Here is a 21089-nt window from a genome sequence, read left to right as displayed (position 1 = left end):
TTTCGGTTGCTAAGTGAGTTTTTGACCCATTTTGCACCCTTTCCTGGCACAGTCGGTAAGTGAATCACTGCAGTTGTTCAGTTGGTCACACGGCCGTTAGGCGGATCTGGTTTTTCCAACGACTTCGCTTGTAAGGCGGTCGCAAAATGGATCACGTGGTCGCAGGACACGACCGTCATAAATGTGAGTCAGTTGCCAGTGGCCTGAATTTTGATCATTTGACCATGAGGATCCTGCCATGATCATGTGAAAAATGGCCATAAGTCACTTTTTTTTCCGTGCCCTTGTAACTTTGGAAGGTCACTAAAAAGCTGTTGTAAGTTGAGGACTATCTGTATTGGTCTCGCTGGGTTGCCGAAATGGGTGGATCAGACAAGACTTCAGGATGTTGCTGGTCCTCCATAATGGCCAAAGCAGAAGCATTCTTTTCTGGAACGTGTTACATGCCATCCGCGTTTAGCGACCACAATTGGGATCGGCAATTCGGTTGTTAAATGAAACGGTTGCTAAGTGAAATTGCTTTCCTTTTTACGCTCTTCCTTCAGCTTTCCTTTGCTTTGCACATCTGCGAAGGTTTGCAAAAGCAGGGTTTCATCGGTCGCTAAATGAGGACAGTCTGTACTGCGCCAGAAGCCCTCGTGATGAAGAAGGGAAAAAGAATGTTTTAAATCTTTGCCGACCTGGAAAAATATTTTTGCAGAAGTCGTGCAAGCAGAACGTTCAGAATTTGGTCATGAAATGTGAATCATATTTGTTTCTTTAATTTTTTTTAAGACTTTAAGTTTCTAGCCCTCATGGGAGTGGGAACAGGAGCATGCACAGACAGGCCCTCCGACAGGACCCTGGCCCAGAAGGTCAAACCTGAAAGCTTAGCATGGCTTGTGCTTCGGCCCGCTTTTCTAAGGGGTCTTAAGCAGCTTGCACAAAATACAGGCGCATTGCTCCTTTGAAAGCTTGTGTGGAGGACAGAAAATGTTTGCCGGGCACCTGAGTTCAAACCCTTCAATAAATGGTTTTATTGCCTTAATAAGAGGAGTCCTTCGGGATTGGGCGGCCTATAAATTAGCAATAGCAATAGCAGTTAGACTTATCTACCGCTTCATAGGGCTCTCAGCCCTCTCTAAGCGGTTTACAGAGCCAGCATATCGCCCACAACAACAGTCTGGGTCCTCATTTCACCCACCTCGGAAGGATGGAAGGCTGAGTCAACCTTTGAGCCGGTGAGATTAGAACCGCCGAACTGCAGATAACAATAGCAATAGCAGTTAGACTTATATACCGCTTCATAGGGTTTTCAGCCCTCTCTAAGCGGTTTACAGAGTCAGCATATTGCCCCCACAGTCTGGGTCCTCATTTCACCCACCTCGGAAGGATGGAAGGCTGAGTCAACCTTTGAGCCGGTGAGATTAGAACCGCTGAACTGCAGCTAACAGTCAGCTGAAGTGGCCTGCAGTACTGCACCCTAACCACTGCGCCACCTCGGCTCTTTCAAATTCAATAAATAAATAAATAAGAACCCCAATTCCCCCTCCATCTCTTTGGGGGGACCAAATGATCCAGTTTTTGCTGTTTGGAAATGTTTTGACCAGTGGTGAAATTCAAAGTTTTTTTTACTACCAGTTCTATAGGCGTGGCTTGGTGGGCGTGGCAGGGGAAGGATACTGCAAAATCCCCATTCACACCCCCACTAAGGGGCCAGCCAGAGGTGGCATTTGCTGGTTCTCCAAACTACTCAACATTTCCACTACCGGTTCTCCAGAACCTGCTGGATTTCACCCCTGGTTTTGACACTTTAGCAAGCAGCTGTGGGAAAACAGTTTGGTGCGGGGGGGGGGGGGGAGAGGAGAAGGAAGGAAGCGAGGTCTGAATTTTGACACCTGTTTAGGACAGAACCCACCTTCCCTTTTTTCTAAAGGAGACATAGGGCAAAGTTTGTTTACTTATTTATACATTTTATTTCCCGCCCATCTAATGAGTCTGGGCGGCTGGCAACATTAAAAAAAAACATTGGGGGAAAATACATTTAAACATTTACACTCCTCCATCATTAAAATACAGCAGATTAAAAACAATAAGGGATAAAAGATCAAGGAGGGAACCGGACACATTTTGTGTGTGTTTGTGTGTGGGTGGTGGTGGTATTGAAGTTTAATTGGTGTCCTGCTTTCGAATCAATTCTGTGCTATGGGTTGCATCCAGCCAGGACATTTTTGTGCACACACACACATACACACACAAAACCTGGATCCAAAAAGGAACTCAAATGCTTTATTCTGTTTGCCCAGTTTAGCCATTTTTAAATTTCACCCTGGGTATTTTTAAGTTGGTCAACTTATTGAGGAACCGCTCAAGGGCAAGCAATAGTGGGTGAGTTTTAGCAAAATATTCAACAGGGAATAAAACAGAATTCTGTCCCAAGTGTTCAGAACTTTCCCTAAGTCACAAAAAGCCCAGTTTTGTTACTCTGACCCTGTCCTGTTTTATAAAACACAATGGGCTGCTACCCACAGGTATTCATTATAGGCTTGCCTTCATGAGGCCTAGAAACTTGCCGTAGGAAGGAAGCTAAACCATGTGCTTTCTAAGATAATAGGTGCCAGGCACCGGATGTGAGGAATTCCCGTCAGATGTTCTCTTGTATATTCATAGAATTCGTAAGGAAAGGAGGAAGAATATGCAGATTGGGGGCTTGTGAGCATATGGCCTCCCAAGAGATAAAAGAATTATTCTCCGGTTGCTTTCTAAACCTCCACCAGATCTCGCTTGCCCGTAGCAGATGTCTCTCAAACCAATTGAAGAATAATTCTTGTTCTTTTTTTCCAGAATTGGCTAGCAAGAAGCCCAGAAACGGGCTATAAAAGTTTGAAGTTTAATTTTATTTATAGGCCGCTTACAGAAAGAAATAAAATAAAATAAAATAAAAAATAAAAATAAACAAGTTAGGGATTCCCGCTCCTCCCCAGCTAGTCTTCAGAGGTTCTTGATGGTTGATGAAGTTTGCTTGTAACTTCCAGGTGGCTTCAGACACACCTTTTAGCCCCGCTTGCATTAATAAACCCCCTGCTATTAAATGAACATTTTCCTGCCCTTTCTGCCAATCTCCATCCGCTGCTTTGGGCTGCTCTAGTAACTTATTTCTCTGACTGCCTCATTAACATTCTTGTCCATCCTTGAGTGGAGTCTGTTGTTTGGGAACAAAGGATGCGCTGTAACCAACCTTGGCAGGACTGGTCTTCCTAGCATCCTGGATTCAGAAGGGCACCTGGTGTCCAAGTTGAAGTAGAAGACAGAATAACGGAGCTGGAAGGGACCTTGGAGCTCATCTAGTCCAGCCCCCTGCTCAGGCAGGAAACCCTGTAGCACTTCAGACAAATCCACCCCTTGAGACCATCCTAGTCTCAGGTTTTGTTTTTTTTAATTCCTATGGATCTTCCAATGATATTCCCAAAATCCAACTGATTGCGGGAGTTCATACCTTTCCTCGTCTCTCCCATTCTCTGCTCCTGCTCCAAACCCTTTCAATCTACCAGTTTATTCCAGGCCATCAAGGTTTAAATTGGACCGAAAACTGCAGTTCTCTCTCTCTCTCTCTCTCTCTCTCTCTCTCTCCCTCCCTCCCTCCCTCCCTCCCTCGCTCGCTCGCTCGCTCTCTCGTTTAATTTCACACTTTGATAGACTTTTCCTCCAAAATAAGATTCCTGCATTGTCATATTCATTGGAGAGAAGTTATAGGTTTGGTGGAAGAGATTGCCTAACATTCTTTAATGTATGAACGAGCCTGTGGCATTCTGCACATCCATGCACAAATCAAACAATCTTGAAATCCCAAATCAGCTAGTAATACTCGCTTAATAATCACTTGGTGAACTGTTAAGAAATTACAACAGACCCTCTAAAAAACTACTTATGACCCAGGTCCAGAGTTCCGACAGTCATATGGCCTTCTTTCTGGTGCTTGACAACTGGCTCACTTTTACAGGTGAGAGTCCAGTCATGTGGGTTCCTCGACTTACGACCGACAAGACTTAACGATGGAAATTCTTGGGTTCCATAACAGCCATAAGTCAAAGACTTCACCGTTACAACCCTGTGTAGAAACGCATCTTCAACCATAATGGTTATTGCAGCCAATTGTGGACAAATAAGTTCGGCATGCCTCTAGTTCTCATTGACCGGTACAAGTAATTTTCAGTTTAACAACCATTCAAAGTTACAATCGCTGCAGAAAATGTCGTAAGTTTGGACGTGGTCATGTGGTGACCCTCTTAACGACCGGTGTGACTTGCAGTAGAAATTCCAGGCTCGATTACGGTCGTAAGTCGAGCATTACCTATATACGTTGAAAAATTCTTCCTTTCTAGCCTTATGGCCACAGAGAGAGAGACCAGGCGGCTTGAAAATACAAAACCAGGTGGAGAAATTCCATCAGTTAAGATTTTACATAACGCCTGCTCCCTGCTTACTTCCACCACCGAAACTAAAGCATGCTATTAACATATTTTCTTTTTTTCTTCATTTGTGGTCATTGAGTCTCTGTTTATTTATACATGCATTCCATTCATTCATTCATTATTCAAATTTATACGGCCGCCCGTCTCATGAAAAAATAACTCTGGGTGGCATTGAACAGTTGTCTCTGAATGGAGTTTGCATAAATGCAGCCCTTTGATCTCCTGTTGACTTTCCATCCTCATTTCCATCTTCCTGCTTCGTAACAGATCAAAGAAAGGAAACATTGACTGTGGAAAGCAAATTGTTTTTAATGTTGGTTTTTCCTTTCCGGTTCTTAACCCCTCCTTTCACTGAGCTACCTGGGTCATTTTAGAGGAAGGGTATCTAACCTGGGAAACTTTAAGACTTGTGGACTTCAACTCCCAGAATACCCCAGCCAGCATGGAATTCTGGGACTTGAAGTATACAAGTCTTCAATTTTTAGAGCAGTGTTTCTCAACCTTGGCAACTTGAAGATGTCTGGACTTCAACTCCCAGAATTCCCCAGCCAGCATTCGCTGGCTGGGGAATTCTGGGAGTTGGAGTCCAGACATCTTCAAGTTGCCAAGGTTGAGAAACACTGTTTTAGAGTATGGTTCACTGGAGCAAACTAACCTCAAAGCGAAACAATAGCATCTTCTTATTACTTCCGCCTAACCAACCAGGTGCTTTGCTTCCAAACTAAAATTGTATCTTCCTGTTATTAAATTCCACCTGAAATGGAGGGGTGGGGTTCAGATTAAGCATCCAGAAATGGTACTCCCCTCCCCCAAATTTTGTTATGGAGGCCCTTACAATTGCAAAGTGGAAGAGACAAAAGTCTTCTAGCTTTCCCAGCAATGAGTCCAGGGAAATGGGACATTCTTCCAAGCAGACTCCCCAATTTCTGTTGGCAGAGACATGTTAGGAAAGCAACTGGAATGGCTGGGAACTAGTTAGCTTTTAAAGGATGGGGTCATTGATAACTGGGGAGCTAAAATTAATCTCTTTTTAGCTCCCCAGTTATCAATGACCCCATCCTTTAAAAGTTTTGGGAAGTTTGTGGACTGTGATTGGCAGTGCACCCCAAGTTTCATCCCTCCTTACAGGGTTAAAATTGGGAGTTTCTGGCTTTCCCATCTGGGTCTTGATCGGGGGGGTCTCCAATCTTGGCAACTTGGCTGAGGAATTCTGGGAGTTGAAGTCCTCCAGGCTTCAGGTTGCAGACCGCTGGTCTTGATGGTGTCAAAACCTACCAGGCCAGAGAGAAAAAGAGGTGAGACTTCTTCTTGCCTTTCAAAGTTACGGGTGCTCCATCACTGGAGGTTTTGAGGAGAAGATTGGACAGCCGTTTGTCTGAAATGGTACAGAGTCTGCTGCTTGAGCTGGGGGTGGACTAGAAAACCTCCAAAGACCCTTCCAATTCTGTTATTCTCCAAAGCACCTGAAGGCAGGACAAGAAGAAATGGGTGGAAGCTTGTTAAAGAGAGGTCCAATTTAGAAGGAAGGCAAAATTTCCTGAAAGTGAGAACAATTGCTCAGTAGAACAAGTTCCCTCCATGACTACTCGAACACTGGAGGAGAGATTAGACGATCACTTGTCCTGCTTGAGCAGGGGGTTGGACTAGAAGACCTCCAGGGCCCCCCTTCCAAGCCTGTTATTCTTGCCACCCTCTTTTCCTTGACACCTGGAGTAACCACTCACAGCGGGGATCGCAATCTGACGTTTCCGATGATCACTATTCTATTTAATGGTGTGGATGATTTTGCACTTTGGTTTCGGTTTCCTTTTGTGATGCCTCAAGATTTGGGGAGGGGGCTGGGTGGGGGGGAGGAGGGCAAGGGGAGGAAGGGAAGATAACCTTTTTTGTTCATTCATTGTCCAGCTTTTATTTCCTTGCAGGTCTTCTGTTCTTCACCTCCCTCTGCTGTGTGATACCTTGTCCTGCTGCTTCGCTCCCATCTCATCTCAAAACAAAAATAAAATAAATCTCAAGCTGTAGACAACTTGATGGTGCCCTTCCCCTTCATGACAATCAAGCTGCTTTTTTTATTTTGATTTTTTGTGGGGGGTGGGTGGGCTGGTGGGGGAGTGGTGGGTGGGGCTTGGAGAGGAAGCGGACCCGTGGGCCGAGCCAGATGGAAAAACGGTGGCCGAGAATTTTCCCTTCCCCAAAGGGAAGCCAAGAAGGGCCTTGGCAAGCAAGCCAAGCGATGGCCGTCGGTTTTTTTAATTATGGCGAGGGCTCAAGGGCAGAGGATTCGGGTAGGGGTCCCGAAAGGGTGTTTTAATGATGATGATGATGATGATTTTGACTTCTCTGGTCAAGGGCCATGGGCGCTGGGGGCTCTTCACTGCCACAGGTGTCTTGGTGGGGGGTGCGCTTAGTGCTTTTCCTGTCTGCATGTGGCATGCGGTGATTCGAATTCTGCCTTGAAGGGAAGCAGCGTCCTGCAGCCTCCAGGGTTTGGAAGAAGCTCGTAGTTCAACAGGTTTAGCCTTATTAGACAGCCGTGTAAAAATGAGTTAGAGCAGTGTTTCTCAACCTTGGCAACTTGAAGATGTCTGGACTTCAACTCCCAGAATTCCCCAGCCAGCATTCGCTGGCTGGGGAATTCTGGGACTTGAAGTCCAGACATCTTCAAGTTGCCAAGGTTGAGAAACACTGAGTTAGAGGACCTTCCCAATCCAGATTCTCTTAAACTGATGGCACAGACGCCATGCTAACCCCATGCTAAATGTAACTTTTATTTTATCATTATTATTATTATTTACTTTATGTTACTTTACATTTCGTCACTTCACTGTTTTACCTAACTTCATTTTATGATTTCACTTCCCTTCTCTTCATTTTCTTATTTTATGACTTTATTTTTTTACTATGCTGCCCGTCTTCCCAACAAGGTGACTCTGGGCGGCTTGGTAGAACTAAACCAGTAGAGGAAGTCCTTGTTTTACTACAGACCTCGCCAAGGGCTACTTAAGACCTGGATTTGAGCTTCCAGTGGAGATTTTAAAATGCCTCTCTTCCATTCTGAGATGCAGAGCTTGAAATCAATTTGGTTTGAGCTCTTTTCTTCCTCTTCCATGTATAAATTGTGAGCCGCCCTGAGTCCCTTCAGGGAAAAGGGCGGCATACAAATAAAGTAAAATCTAAAATCTAAATCTAAAAATCTAAAGTCCAGGTGGACCAAGGTTGACATTGGCTTATAGATAAACCAAGGCTGTGTACGACTTGGTTAAGCGTTCCCCCCCCAACTAAATATTAAAGAGTAACTCTTGACTTGTAAAGCTTAGCACTGAATTATTTTCATTAATTAGCTGCTCTATAATGGGATTTCATGCCATATATTCACCGAATGGATTCGCTGCCTTAAATCTGCAAGAAAACTCAAAAGAGATCATCCTATTGACCCCCGTTTTTCTGGGGAGGTTTTTGAGGATGTGATCCCCGGGCTTCACCAAAAGTTCACTCTGTCACACAATTGTGGCTTTAAAAGGAGGGCGTGGGGAAACGACGTATTTGCAAGCTTTGAAAATCCAAATGCTCCATGCTTCCTGGATGAATGAAATGGGCTGGTTCCATTTTGGGGTAACGCGCTCATAAGTTGGACCGATGCTTCAGGCGTTCAGATCCCTTCTAGGTTACTAATTTATATTTATAATTACGCAATTCATTCTTGTTTTTTTTTTCCTCCCCATCCACTGAGTCTGTGCAATAGGACAGGTTAGAAATACAATAGAGGAAAGCATCGTTAGGTTAAATATTTTGAATATGTTGTCTGGATAAGGATGGCCTCTCTTTCCCTTGTGTTAAAATGCCCCTCCCTTCTCTTTTCCCTGTCTCTCAGGAGGTCCCAAGTAATTGAAAAATTTGAAGCATTGGACATAGAGAATCCGGAACACATGGAAGTCAACGCTTCCTCTGGTCTCTCCAGCGAAACCCGACAGGGCAGGAGCGAAAAAAGGGTTTTCCCTAGGAAACGGGTGAGTCAGCAACGATTTCATCTTCTTGAGATTTACAGTGTTTCTCAACCTTTGCAACTTTAAGAGGCATGGACTTCAAATTCCAGAGTTCCCCAGCCTGTAGGACAATGACCCGTAACAATCCACCACCATGAATTCCTTGGAGATTTCCTCTCCAGAATCAGAATGTAACTGGTTTCCTTGAAGTATGAGAGATCAGAGATGACCTTTTGAGCTTCTCTTCCTTATTAAGCGGAATTGGAGTCCTGAATCTGATGACCATGAAACATTTATGCTCCCTGCAGGATCTGCTTGCTGAAACGGCAAGTGGGACCATCCTGGACGTGTCAACTTCTACTATGTCTCCACACCGGAGAGCGAAATCACTGGACAGAAGGTCTACGGAATCTTCCATGACTGTAAGCTCAACAATTTGGTGGTTCTGAGTAATAGAACAACAGAGTTGGAAGGGACCTTGGAGGTCTTCTAGCCCAACCCCCTATTCAGGCAGGAAGACCATTCCAGACAAATGGTTGTCCATTCTCTTCTTGTAAACCTCCAGTGATGAAGCACCCACAACTTCTGGAGGCAGGTTGTTCCACTTATTAATTGTACCCACTGCCAGGAAATTTCTCCTTAGTTCTAAGTTGCTTCTCTCTTTGATTAGTTTCCACCCATTGCTTCTTGTTCTGCTCTCAGGTGCCTTGGAGAATAGGTTGACTCCCTCTTCTTTGTGGCAGCCCCTGAGATATTGGAACACTGCTATCACGTCATCCCTGGTCCTTCCTTTCATTAAAATAGACATATCCAGTTTGGCAACCATTCTTTATAAGTTTTAGCCTCCAGTTATGAGTTGACTGCCTTGAGTAAACTCCCTTTCTTGAAGGAAGAGGTTGCGTTCAAAGATGAAGCTGAATTCTTCAGGAAAAACAGGATTTCTTTTATATGTTACATGTCACCTCAGTTGAGATGAGAGGCTAAATTCTCTTCTCTCCTTTGTAGCCAGATTTGCTGAACTTCAAAAAGGGATGGCTGACAAAACAGGATGAAGATGGGCAGGTAAGTTTTGGGGTGCTGTTTACCTGGGTGAACCACCGTAGATGGGATTGCACCTTGGAGATAGTAAACTTTGAAAACCCATCTAAATTCTCAAGCTGTTTCTGCCTAGATTGGATGGAGACGTTCCCTCAGCATAATGTTGGTAGAATTCTGTCCAGTATAATGATCACACCCACCCACCTACCCCCTCCTACCTATCTAAGAAACCAGGTTTCCCATCTTAGGAAGGAAAAATGTCTATAAAATGGCTTGTATTCTTCTTGTTGTTGTTGTTGTTTTTGTAGTGGAAGAAGCATTGGTTTGTACTGACGGACCAGAGCCTGAGATACTACCAGGATTCAGTGGCGGAGGAGGTAGGTTGAGGTGGAAACCAAAAACTAGACCTTGGTGGACCCTTTCTGATGTTCACACCACCTCTGTTTCTTTCTTCCCCACAACCTCCTTGGACTCCAGTTTGATTCTTCAGGCATAGAGGATTCCATCTTATATTTTGTGACAGAAATAAGCTGCTATACCTTTTTCACCATTGACCTATATGTTGCCCTCATACGCATCTCTTCTCTTTTTCTCAGGCAGCCGATTTGGATGGGGAAATTGACTTGTCAACGTGCTTCGATGTCACGGAATACTCCGTCCAGCGAAACTATGGTTTCCAGATCCATGTAAGACATGGTCAGACTATACATACAAGTGGTAGACATCTTCTAAATAAGGACCTTGAGCCCATCCTGTCTACAAAGGGATTATAGATGATGAGATAGGTGGTCGTATAAGTCCTGTAATTTAATTAATGGGGCAGCGTTGGTTTTCTTCGTTGCCGTTGTTATGCGACCCAATTTATAGATGAGTAAGTTCCTCAGGCAGTGAAGATCCCATCTCCTTCACAAGGTGTCCTAGGGTTCCAGAAGGAAAATCTGGTCCAAACCCTTCCCACCATCAATGGCCCATCATGGTTCTCCAGAACCATTCAATATATGGTCTACTATTATCTGAAGTTGGGTGGATGTTTCTTGGAAAGCAGAACCAGAAAAGAACCCGTTCATTCCATTACTTCTTCTGAAAACTCACTTGAGAAGCTACTTCTACTTGAGAAGAGCTGAGGTGGCGCAGTGGTTAGAGTGCAGTACTGCAGGCTACTTCAGCTGACTGCTAGTTCGGCAGTTCGGCTGTTCAAATCTCACCAGCTCAGGGTTGGCTCGGCCTTCCATCCTTCCGAGGTGGGTGAAATGAGGACCCGGATTGTTGGGGGCAATATGCTGACTCTTAGAGAGGGCTGAAAGCCCTATGAAGCGGTATATAAGTCTAACTGCTATCGCTATTGCCATTGCTACTTTAGAAAGGTGAAGAGCCCCAGCAGGAGATCTGTAGAAAATTCCTCCCAGAAACATCTGTCCTAGAGAGGCTCAACCATCACTTCTTTCTCTTCTTTCCTAGACTAAAGAAGGCAAATTCATTCTTTCTGCTATGACATCTGGAATCCGCCGGAACTGGATCCAAACCATTATGAAACATGTTCGTCCCACAGTCGCTCCAGATGTGACCAGGTAAAAAAAACATGACAAACAAGAATGATTGGTCATCTTTCCCAACTGTCTTCATCATACTTCTCCACAAACCCATTTACTTCTGATTTCTCTGTCCTCCGCTTTGTTAAAATTACTTTCGGAGACTGGTTTTCTGAGAGTTTGATTTTTGCACAATTTAGCAAGGACAGGTTGATGCCTTGTCAACTGATTTCTCTTATTAAACATGTGGAATGATGAGAGAAACTAAGATGGAGGAACTAAAAGGAACCTCGATTTGAACTCTTTGTTCAGTTAAAGCTCAGGGCACCATATCATCCTAGCTGCTTTTCACCTGAGTGAGCTTCAATGCACCAAATAGAAATGTAATTAATCGTACTTTCAACTTCAAGGTAGTCCTTGCACAAATGTTAATTTGCATTAACAATCATCTTCCAGTTAGGACCTTTCCTTCCTCTTAAATAAAGGGTCTATGTTGTCACTAAACATGACTCTACAGTAGGTCCTACCTGGCCCTTGATCTACAGTAGATCCAACCTGTAGGTCCTTCAAGAAGATTAAACAGTCAAAGTTAAAACCTTGGTTTGACAGGGCTTTGCAACAATCTGCCTTCAAATGTGGTAGCAAGGGCTTCCTTTCCTATTTTGGTATTTGCTTGTGCAAAAGGAAGAGTAAGCACCATGGCGAGGAGTGTATCTATGGTGTACTCGCAAAGCATGGAATGTTGCTTTAAAGAAGGATTTCTCACCCTTGGCAACTTTAGAGCCAAGGTGGCGCAGTGGTTAAATGCAGCACTGCAGGCTACTGCTAGATCAGCAGTCCAGCGGTTCAAATCCCACCGGCTCAGGGTTGACTCAGCCTTCCATCCTTCCGAGGTGGGTAAAATGAGGACCCAGTTTGTTGGGGGCAATATGCTGACTCTCTGTAAACCGCTTAGAGAGGGCTGAAAGCCCTATGAAGCGGTATATAAGTCTACTGCTATTGCTATTACTGCTATTTAAGATGTGTTTGTTGGCTGAGGAATTCTGGGAGCTGAGGTCCACCATCTTCAAGTATGGTGGCTAGGGAATTCTGGGAGTTCACACGTCTTAGAGCCGAGGTGGCGCAGTGGTTAGGGTGCAGTACTGCAGGCCACTTCAGCTGAATGTTATCTGCAGTTCAGCGGTTCAAATCTCACCGGCTCAAGGTTGACTCAGCCTTCCATCCTTCCAAGGTGGGTGAAATGAGGACCCGGATTGTTGTTGGGGGGCGATATGCTGACTCTAAACCGCTTAGAGAGGGCTGAAAGCCCTATGAAGCGGTATATAAGTCTAATTGCTATTGCTATCTATCTATCTATCTATCTATCTATCTATCTATCTATCTATCTATCTATCTATCTATCTATATATCTATATATCTATCTATCTATATATCTGTCTGTCTGTCCATCCATCCATCCATCCATATCTCTTATCTATCTATCTATCTATCTATCTATCTATCTATCTATCTATCTATCTATCTATCTATCTATCTATCTATCTATCATCTATCTATCTATCTATCTATCTATCTATCTATCTATCTATCTATCATCTATCTATCTATGTAATCTTATCCTATCAGCCATCTATCTTTCTCTGTCTCTCTACCTATCATCCATCATCTATCAAGCTATCTAGCTATCCACTCCATCTCTCTCTCCCTCTCTCTCTCTCTCTCTCTCTCTCTCTCTCTCTCACACACACACACACACACATCTATCTATCTATCTATCTATCTATCTATCTATCTATCTATCTATCTATCTATCTATCTATCTATCTATCTATCTATCTATCTACCTACCTACCTACCTACCTACCTACCTACCTACCTACCTATCTATCTATCTATCTATCTATCTATCTATCTATCTGGGTGAAATGAGGACCCAGATTGTTATTGGGGGTGATATGCTGACTCTGTAAACCGCTTAGAGAGGGCTGAAAGCCCTATGAAGCAGTATATAAGTCTAACTGCTATTGCTATTACTGTTTAAGTTGTCCAGGTTAAGAAACCCTGCTTTAAAGTGATGTGTGAAGAGACGCAACCAGCTCAGCCCAGAATTGCTTTCCTTCTTCTCTTGTCCATCCTCCATTCCGACTTTCCACGCTTCTCTCCTCTCTCCGCCCAGTCTCTCCTGCCTCACTCCCTTCATGTGTTTAATTTCCACGCACTCGCAGGAAAAGCTTCTCTTTGAAGTTATCCGTGCTGAAGCCAAGGTTTGGAAAACTGTGTTCTCTCCTGTATTAACGTTTTGTGGTTTGTATACTTGTTCACTGCATGCCCCTCTTTCTTTGCTGCACTTGTCTGGATTAGAAACTCCTGCTTATTTTGCTCCGACAACTTGAGGCGGGAGGGAGGTGAGGATGGCGGGATTTACTCGCAGAATTTGCTCTCTGTGGCGTCGCTTTCTGGCCTCGCCATGCAGGCCTTCTTGGAAATGCAGCTGAAGGAACTTCTCTTGGAGGGGCCGCAGCTGATCCTACAGCCAGAAACTCAAATAGATCAGAAGATTTGTAGTAAGAGTTTGTAGGATCTCGTGCAACATCTCTTCGTTCAGTAGGTATCCGTGCAACCAAAGATTCTGCCAACCACAGTAGTAAACAAATGCTTCTTTGTCCTCTAAATTACAAAGTTGGGTATATGAGTAGAGGAACCTCTAACCACACCACTAGTTCTTTAAGCCAGATAATCCAGTCCTAACGACAAAACCGCGTGTTCTAAAGCACTTTGACAAATGAGCGCTGAATCGCGCCGACAACAGCACGGCGACAGAAGCGTGCTGTAAAACTAAACCTAACCCTAAACCTAACCCTAAATGTAACCCTAACCCTAACCCTAAACGTAATGCTAAACCTAACCCTAAACCTAATGCTAAACCTAACGCTAAACGTAACCCTAACGCTAAACCTAACCCTAAATGTAACGCTAAACCTAACGCTAAACCTAACCCTAACCCTTACCTTAACTTAAATCGCCCCTCTGTCGACTGAAATCCCCCTTCTGTCGCCGCGCTGTTGTCGGCGCATTGATGACGTTGCGGTTTTAGTGACACGGTTTAATCGGGCGCGGTTTTGTCGTTCGCCCTTTTGTTGGGTCACGACGACTAGGCATATCTGAAATTACTTCCTGGCACATGGGTCATGTGAAAATGAAGTGCCACCAGGAGAGAAACTATGAGTTTATGGTTGAACTTAGGAATCCTTGCTGCTCTCTGAGCTTGGTTGTCGACTAGGAGACATTTCATTGCCCAACTGTGGAACATCATCAGTTTGAGTTGGGGGTAGGGTCAATATTTTGTAAAAGGTAGATAGTTCTGTCACAGGATTTAGATTGAGCCATTGTTGGGCAGGTGAGGAAGACTGAATTTGGGGAAAAGGTAAGCTCCAGAAGAGCAGCCAGTGGTCTTCTAGTTACACTTCTGCCTGAGAGTGAGGCCAGGCTTTTATTTACATCCAAGAAATACTAGTATAAATTGATACATCGGATAATTTGAATAGTTTTTGCAGATGCAAGATATCCTTGGGTGCTGAAAATAAATAGATAAAATAAGAGAGCCATTCCAGAATATAATCCTTTGAGACTATGCCTTGAAAATATGACACGGAGAACCAGACAGGTCAACCCCAATGGTCATTCTGACATCCCCCCACCTTCCCATATTTTTCTGCTCTATTAATGACGAAAATCAACCTGTAATTCTTCTTTGTGAAGGAAATTTGCATTTGATTGTAACTGCTGTCTGTAGACCAAAAGCTACTTCAACATGAGTTGGACTCCCGTTGCCAACATCTCAAGTTTCAATCCCAGTCAAACCTCGATAGATGATGAAAAAAATAACTATTCAGGAGGGCATTTTTCAACCTCTTCATCCCAAAAAAGCTTGATTCTTTTTTTACATTTGCAAACAGTGTGCCAGGAACCCTTTTTCTACTTGGAGATTAGATGATTTCCACAGTCAATGCCAATAAAGCAGATTTTAAGAAGCATCCGCGTTGATGGCTAGATATTGGTGGCTTGTCTTAGAGAGCCAAATAAAGTTGTGTGGGTTTTAAAGAAAATAGGATAATTTGTACATTTATTCAAGCCGTCCCTGCCATTTTAAGGGAGTGGTTTGGAAAAGATAGCCAACCGAAGTAGGATTTTCCTAAAAACTAGCAAGATCCTCTTGCTATAAGGTAGATTCATCCACTCTCATCGTTGAGTGCTTTCCAGGATCTTCAGAAGCTACAACCGGTAGCCAGACTCCCGGCTCATCCTGAAAAGAAAGCAACGTAGTTTGTGTTCTAGTTCGCTCATGTTTCCAAGCTAGTTGGGATAGTGAAAGCAGTCCAAGTTAGGGGAATGCAGCCCTAGAGTTCAATTCTTACGTTGTTTTAATTTTAAGTCCACCCTGCAAATGTGCACGCTGGAGGCTGGCATGCGTTCCGTTGTGTGACAAGACCTCGTTTCCAGCATCTTCCAAACCTTTTCCCTTGCCTGTCTCTGCCTGTTTTGTCTCGCTCCCCTTCCATTTGGACGTCCACCTTGGCAGTGAGCATCGGAGCATCGCAGCTTCCCTTGATGTGAGCACTGGCTTGCATTAGGTCCTGTGCTGGTCCTTGTCTTGGAGAAGAAGCCATGTTGTAGCCACCCCTCTTCCCTTTCACCGCTAAATGGAAGCCTGGGAAGAAATGCACTAAAAAGCCATTTCATGCGTGCACCACACACACACACACACACACACTTTTTGGAGAGGAGAGGAACAGCACAACATCTGGGCCATTTGTATCTCTGTAGGATATAATATATCCAGTTTGTCCTTGAGAGTTGTTCCTGGTGCAATGAGGATTTCCTGGTTGAAAGGTCGGACATATTGTAAATATATAAAATGGGAGTCTGTCAGGGAATTAGGGTTTAGGGTTAGGGTTTATTAAACTTCTATGCCGCCCTATTCCCAGGGGGACTCAGGGCGGCTAACAAACCAAGGGGAAGGGAACAATACAAGAACAAACAAAACGAGAAACAAATTACAAAGAACAGATTTAAAAAAACTCACAACAGTCACAACAATTCGAGTGGGGCTGGGAACTCATCAGCCCCAGGCCTGCCGGAACAGCCCGATCTTGACGGCTTTGCGGAAAGCCTGAAGGGTGGTGAGGGTCCGAATCTCTACGGGGAGGTCGTTCCAGAGGGCCGGAGAAACCACAGAGAAGGCTCTCCTCCGAGTAGTCGACAGTCGACATTGGCCGGCGGATGGGATTCGGAGGAGGCCTAATCTGTGGGATCTAATGGGTCTATGGGAGGTAATTGGCAGCAGGCGGTCTCTCAAGTACCCAGGTCCGATACCATGTAGGGCTTTATAAGTAACGACTAGTGCCTTGAAGCGTATCCGGAGACCAATAGGCAGCCAGTGCAGCTCGCGGAGGATAGGTGTAATGTGGGTGAACCGAGGTGCACCCACAATTGCTCGAGCGGCTGCATTCTGGACAAGCTGAAGTCTCCAAATGCTCTTCAAGGGCTGCGCAGCAGTTGTCCAAATGGAGTCAGAGGCTCTGGCATGAACTTGTAGTTTTATATAAATAAATCTATTTAAATAAGATAGTCAGGCAAACAGGAGCATCGGCAGGTAAATCAACCCGGCAGGAGCACGTGAGGTAAATCACAGAGCGCGCACAGAGGAAAAAGGCGGGAAACTAAGGAAACTCCCCCCTTTTCACTTACAGCAACCAATCACAGCTTAGATTGCCTCATGCAGTGGCCAGCTTTCTCCAACCAAGTATAGCTATAACTGTGTGTTCTTACTCATTGTCCAAGCCCTCACTTCTCCAGCTATTAAATATCTTAACAGAGATATCTTAACATTAAATATCTTAACAGAGTCCCGTTTGCCTAGATGTATTCTGAGGACCCCTTGGTGCTCTCTGAGCTTGGTTGTTTTCTTGCAGACATTTCATTACCAAACTAGGTAACATCACCAGGGCTAGTGAGGAGTGGGACTTACTCTCGGTTTATGTTCTAGTGGCTTGCCCTGGCAGTGATGGTGGGGCTGTTCTTGGAGGTTTTTGGATTGGGATGCTTATTTGATGAGCCGAGGTAGCGCAGTGGTTAGGGTGCAGCACTGCAGCCCACTTCAGCTGACTGTTATCTGCAGTTCAGCGGTTCTAATCTCACCGGCTCAAGGTTGACTCAGCCTCCCATCCTTCCGAGGTGGGTGAAATGAGGACCCGGACTGTGGGGGCGATATGCTGACTCTGTAAACCGCTTAGAGAGGGCGGAAAGCCCTATGAAGCGGTATATAAGTCTAACTGCTATTGCTATTGTTGACTTGTTTGGCAGTTCTTGGATTGGGGTGTTGGGATTGACCAACAATCAAGTAAACAATACCCCAATCGAGGAATTGCCAAGCAAGCCAACAATAAACCTCTCAACCCAAATAAAACCTTTTGAGACCAACCCAGAGCAAGCCACTAGAATATAAACTGAGAGCAAAACCCCTCCCTTCTAGCACTGATGATGATTGTTAGTTGGGTCATGAAATGTCTACCAGAAAACCACCAAGCTCAGAGAGCACCCAGAAACCCTCATTCCAGTCCTTCACTGGTAGATGTATTCTTTCGTGATAGGGATAAAACATTGCAATCAGCCTTCAATTTTATTTCCTAGGATGCTTTTGGGATACCGCTCAGTGCTTCAAGTCAACAGGCTTCTGTTATTAGCAACTGAAGTCAGCTGGAGGGAGAGAACCTTCCGTTCTTCTGTGGGGTGTAATGGAAACAGAAAATTCTTGCCCTGGTCTCAAACGAAGGTTTTCTTGGGGAAAACTGGCCTCTTCTTGACCTGCTCAGCAAAAAGAAAAAAAGAAAAGAGCATTTCATGAATGTCTTCATTGTAATGCTGGTGAATAATGATGCTGCTGAATCTCACAACAGCTTTGTTATGAGCTTCAATCTCGCCCTTTTCAGGAGAAGTGGAGGAGAAAATAGTTAAGGAACATTTGCGAAGAGCAGGGAACATGAAAAAGGAGAGAGGCCAGCGCAAGCTAAAATAGGGTTTCCATCACAAAAAAGCAGAAGCAGGGTTTCCAGAGACAACAATAACCCCTCCGCGCAGGAGATTTTAGATTGCTTTCGCTTTTGTGATCTGTTCTGCTCCTTCAAAGATAAATCTCTGTTCTACGTCTGTCCCGAGTTTAGCATTATTACTTTAAAAAAAACCAAAAAACTGGCTCCAAACGTCAGGTCATTTTGCAAATTTGCTTTAAGATGATTTTGATGCAAGGTGAATGGGTGTGACCAAGGCTTGATCTGGTTGAATGTTCAAAGCTTACATCTTGTGGCGTTGGAAGAATGGAAACTGTGCACCAATAGTTATGAACAATGCATTGTATTCCAGGGATAGGAAAGGCTCCCGCCTATATCAGTAGGAAGGTCATCAGTCAGATCTTCCTCTGCATCGTCAACGCTGTTCCAGGTTTTCTTAAGCCAAAGGATAGACATTCTCTTGAATATGATGTCGGAATAACTCTGTTTCTAGCAAATTCCATGCCTCCAATAATTTTGGCCTCCGATGGTGTCTTCCTGGAGCAATTGGAGAAGAACATAGGGATGGGAAGTTGGGTCCGTGTTCTAACTTCCTTCTGTTCCTCTCTCTTCTTGAATCCCTTCTTACCAGCTCTCTGCCCGAAGAGAAGAGCAAAAATGGCATCTCCTTTGAGACTTGTCCCAAGCCAAGCGAGAAGCAGGAGACGGAGCCGGCTGAGATTGACCCCGAATACAAGCGTAGTCGAGCCAGGGAACGCCGTAGAGAAGGCCGCTCCAAAACCTTTGACTGGGCGGAGTTCCGCCCCATCCAGCAGGTCCTGGCTCAGGAGCGAGCCAATTTGGCGGAGACTTTGAATGACACCTCCGCTCCGTATCCCAAGGAGCTCGGCCCTTCAGAAACAGATCCCGGGGAACTGGAGCGAGAACGTGCCCGCCGGAGAGAGGAAAGAAGGAAGCGCTTTGAACATCTGGATGCTACGGATGGAGGGAGCTCAGAAGACTTCTCCAGGATGGAGGTGGATAGGCTATCGGGCCTGCCTGCCGCTCCAGAGGCCAAGCCTCAAAGCGTCCATGTGGAGATCGAGCAGAGGTGGCATCAGGTGGAGACCACTCCTCTGCGGGAGGAGAAGCAGATCCCCATTGCCCCGCTACATCTTCCTCACCCAGAGGAGAACGGCGAGATACTCCATAAGCAGCATCTGACTGTGCTGCTGGAAAAGGAGGTAAGGAGGTGGGGAAGGAAGGAAGGAAGGAAAACTGGAGGGAGGGAAGGAAAGAAAGAAAACGGGAGGGAGGGAAGGAAGAATGACCACTGGAAACTCTAGTGGCAAAGTCACTATTCATGGGCATTGTGAGGAGACCTGATGCTTCCCATTTCCCATCTTGGAACTTGTCCACTTTAGTTCAAGTGGGAAGCTCTTGGGTCAGGCAACTAAGAGCCGAGATGGCGCAGTGGTTAGGGTGCAGGCCACTTCAGCTGACTGTTATCTGCAGTTCGGCGGTTCTAATCTCACCGGCTCAAGGTTGACTCAGCCTTCCATCCTTCCGAGGTGGGTGAAATGAGGACCCGGATTGTTGTTGGGGGCAAATATGCTGACTCTGTAAACCGCTTAGAGAGGGCTGAAAACCCTATGAAGCGGTATATAAGTCTAACTGCTATTGCTAACTCTCCAACCAAGTTGGTTTTCCTTATTGAAACTTCACGCTCCAACCACGCTTGGGATCCCTCCCCATCCTTGCTTAACGCCTTCCCTGTTGGACTTTCAGCTGGAGCAGAGTCAAAAGGCAGCTTCAGAGCTCTTGGAGCAGAACCGTGTCCTACAAGACCAGCTCAAAGTAGCTTTGGGACGGGAACAGAGCGCTCGAGAAGGTTACGTCCTACAGGTAGGAGGGAGAAGGACGCCAGGTGGTCTCTCTCGGGTGGCCAATTGGGCTTCGTTGGTGGGGGATTCAGTTCGGGATGCTTGCAAATGGGCCTAGATTTCTAGATGACGTTGGCCAAACCTTCATTTGCTGAGGGGCGATGCATGATGGGGGTCAGTGAATTTTGGGGTTCCCCGCACCACAAACCCTCCCTTTTCGTTACGGTATATTATGAGCGGGTTGCGCCAGTTATATCCTGAGGGACAACAAGAGTTCACTTTGCCAAAGCATCCAGAAGCTTCAGAGAGGCGAAATACAAGTAGTCCTTGACATACAACATTTAGTGACCGTTCAGAGTTGCAACAGAACTTAAAAAAGTGTTTTATGACCATTTTTCACATGGCTGTGGCACCATCCCCATTGGTCATGTGATCAAAACTCAAAGGCTTTGCAACTGATTCCTATTTGTGATGGTTAAAGTGTCCTCGAGTCATTTGTCGAGCCGAGGTGGCGCAGTGGTTAAAGGCAGCACTGCAGGCTACTTCAGCTGACTGCAGTTCTGCAGTTCGGCTGTTCAAATCTCACCGGCTCAAGGTTGACTCAGCCTTCCATCCTTCCGAGGTGGGTAAAATGAGGACCCAGATTGTTGTTGGGGGCAATATGCTGACTCTGTAAACCGCTTAGAGAGGGCTGAACGCCCTATGAAGCGGTATATAAGTCTAACTGCTATTGCTATTTGATCCCCTTTTGCGACCGTCCCAACTAGCGAAGTCAAAGGGGAAGCCCGATTCGCTTAACAACCGCATTACTAACTTAACAACGGCGGTGATTTTCTTAACAACTGGGGCAAAAAAAAGATCATAAAATGGGGCAAAAGTCACTCAACAGTTGTCTCTCTCTTAGCAACAGAAATTTTGGGTTCCATTGTGGTCGTAAGTCGAGGACTACCTGTACTACTTCTGTTGTGGATAATTAAAAATTGCAGAGAAAACAATTCCCATTGATGTTAAGGGCAAAGTTATGAGATGAGAAAACCCCACATCAGATGCCGAGAAAGAAGTTGTTTTATTCCAAATGGTTAGAGATGTGCTTTTTTCAGTTGGGTCTGGCACATATTTATGGGCAACTCGGACAAATCTATATTTCTAACTTTTTCAC

General features: G+C 45.0%; 1 protein-coding gene across 7 annotated transcripts in view; it reads left to right on the top strand.

Annotated features, from left to right (window-relative positions):
* Positions 1-21089, top strand: part of MPRIP (myosin phosphatase Rho interacting protein) — a 91348-nt gene that overhangs the window by 52224 nt on the left and 18035 nt on the right. For all 7 annotated transcript variants that reach the window (XM_087729137.1, XM_087729136.1, XM_087729138.1 and 4 more), the window contains exons 8-15: positions 8323-8458; positions 8743-8856; positions 9440-9496; positions 9781-9849; positions 10069-10158; positions 10931-11040; positions 18700-19291; positions 19836-19952. In XM_087729137.1, coding sequence (XP_087585263.1) covers positions 8323-8458; positions 8743-8856; positions 9440-9496; positions 9781-9849; positions 10069-10158; positions 10931-11040; positions 18700-19291; positions 19836-19952 — 1285 coding nt within the window. The remainder of the gene's footprint in view (positions 1-8322; positions 8459-8742; positions 8857-9439; positions 9497-9780; positions 9850-10068; positions 10159-10930; positions 11041-18699; positions 19292-19835; positions 19953-21089) is intronic.

The sequence above is a fragment of the Thamnophis sirtalis genome, unplaced genomic scaffold, assembly GCF_051295495.1.
Source record: "Thamnophis sirtalis isolate CommonGarterSnake01/CBP01778 unplaced genomic scaffold, rThaSir2_p1.2 scaffold_14, whole genome shotgun sequence".
Classification (NCBI taxonomy): Eukaryota; Metazoa; Chordata; class Lepidosauria; order Squamata; family Natricidae; genus Thamnophis; species Thamnophis sirtalis.
This window is presented reverse-complemented; position numbering and strand designations above follow the sequence as displayed.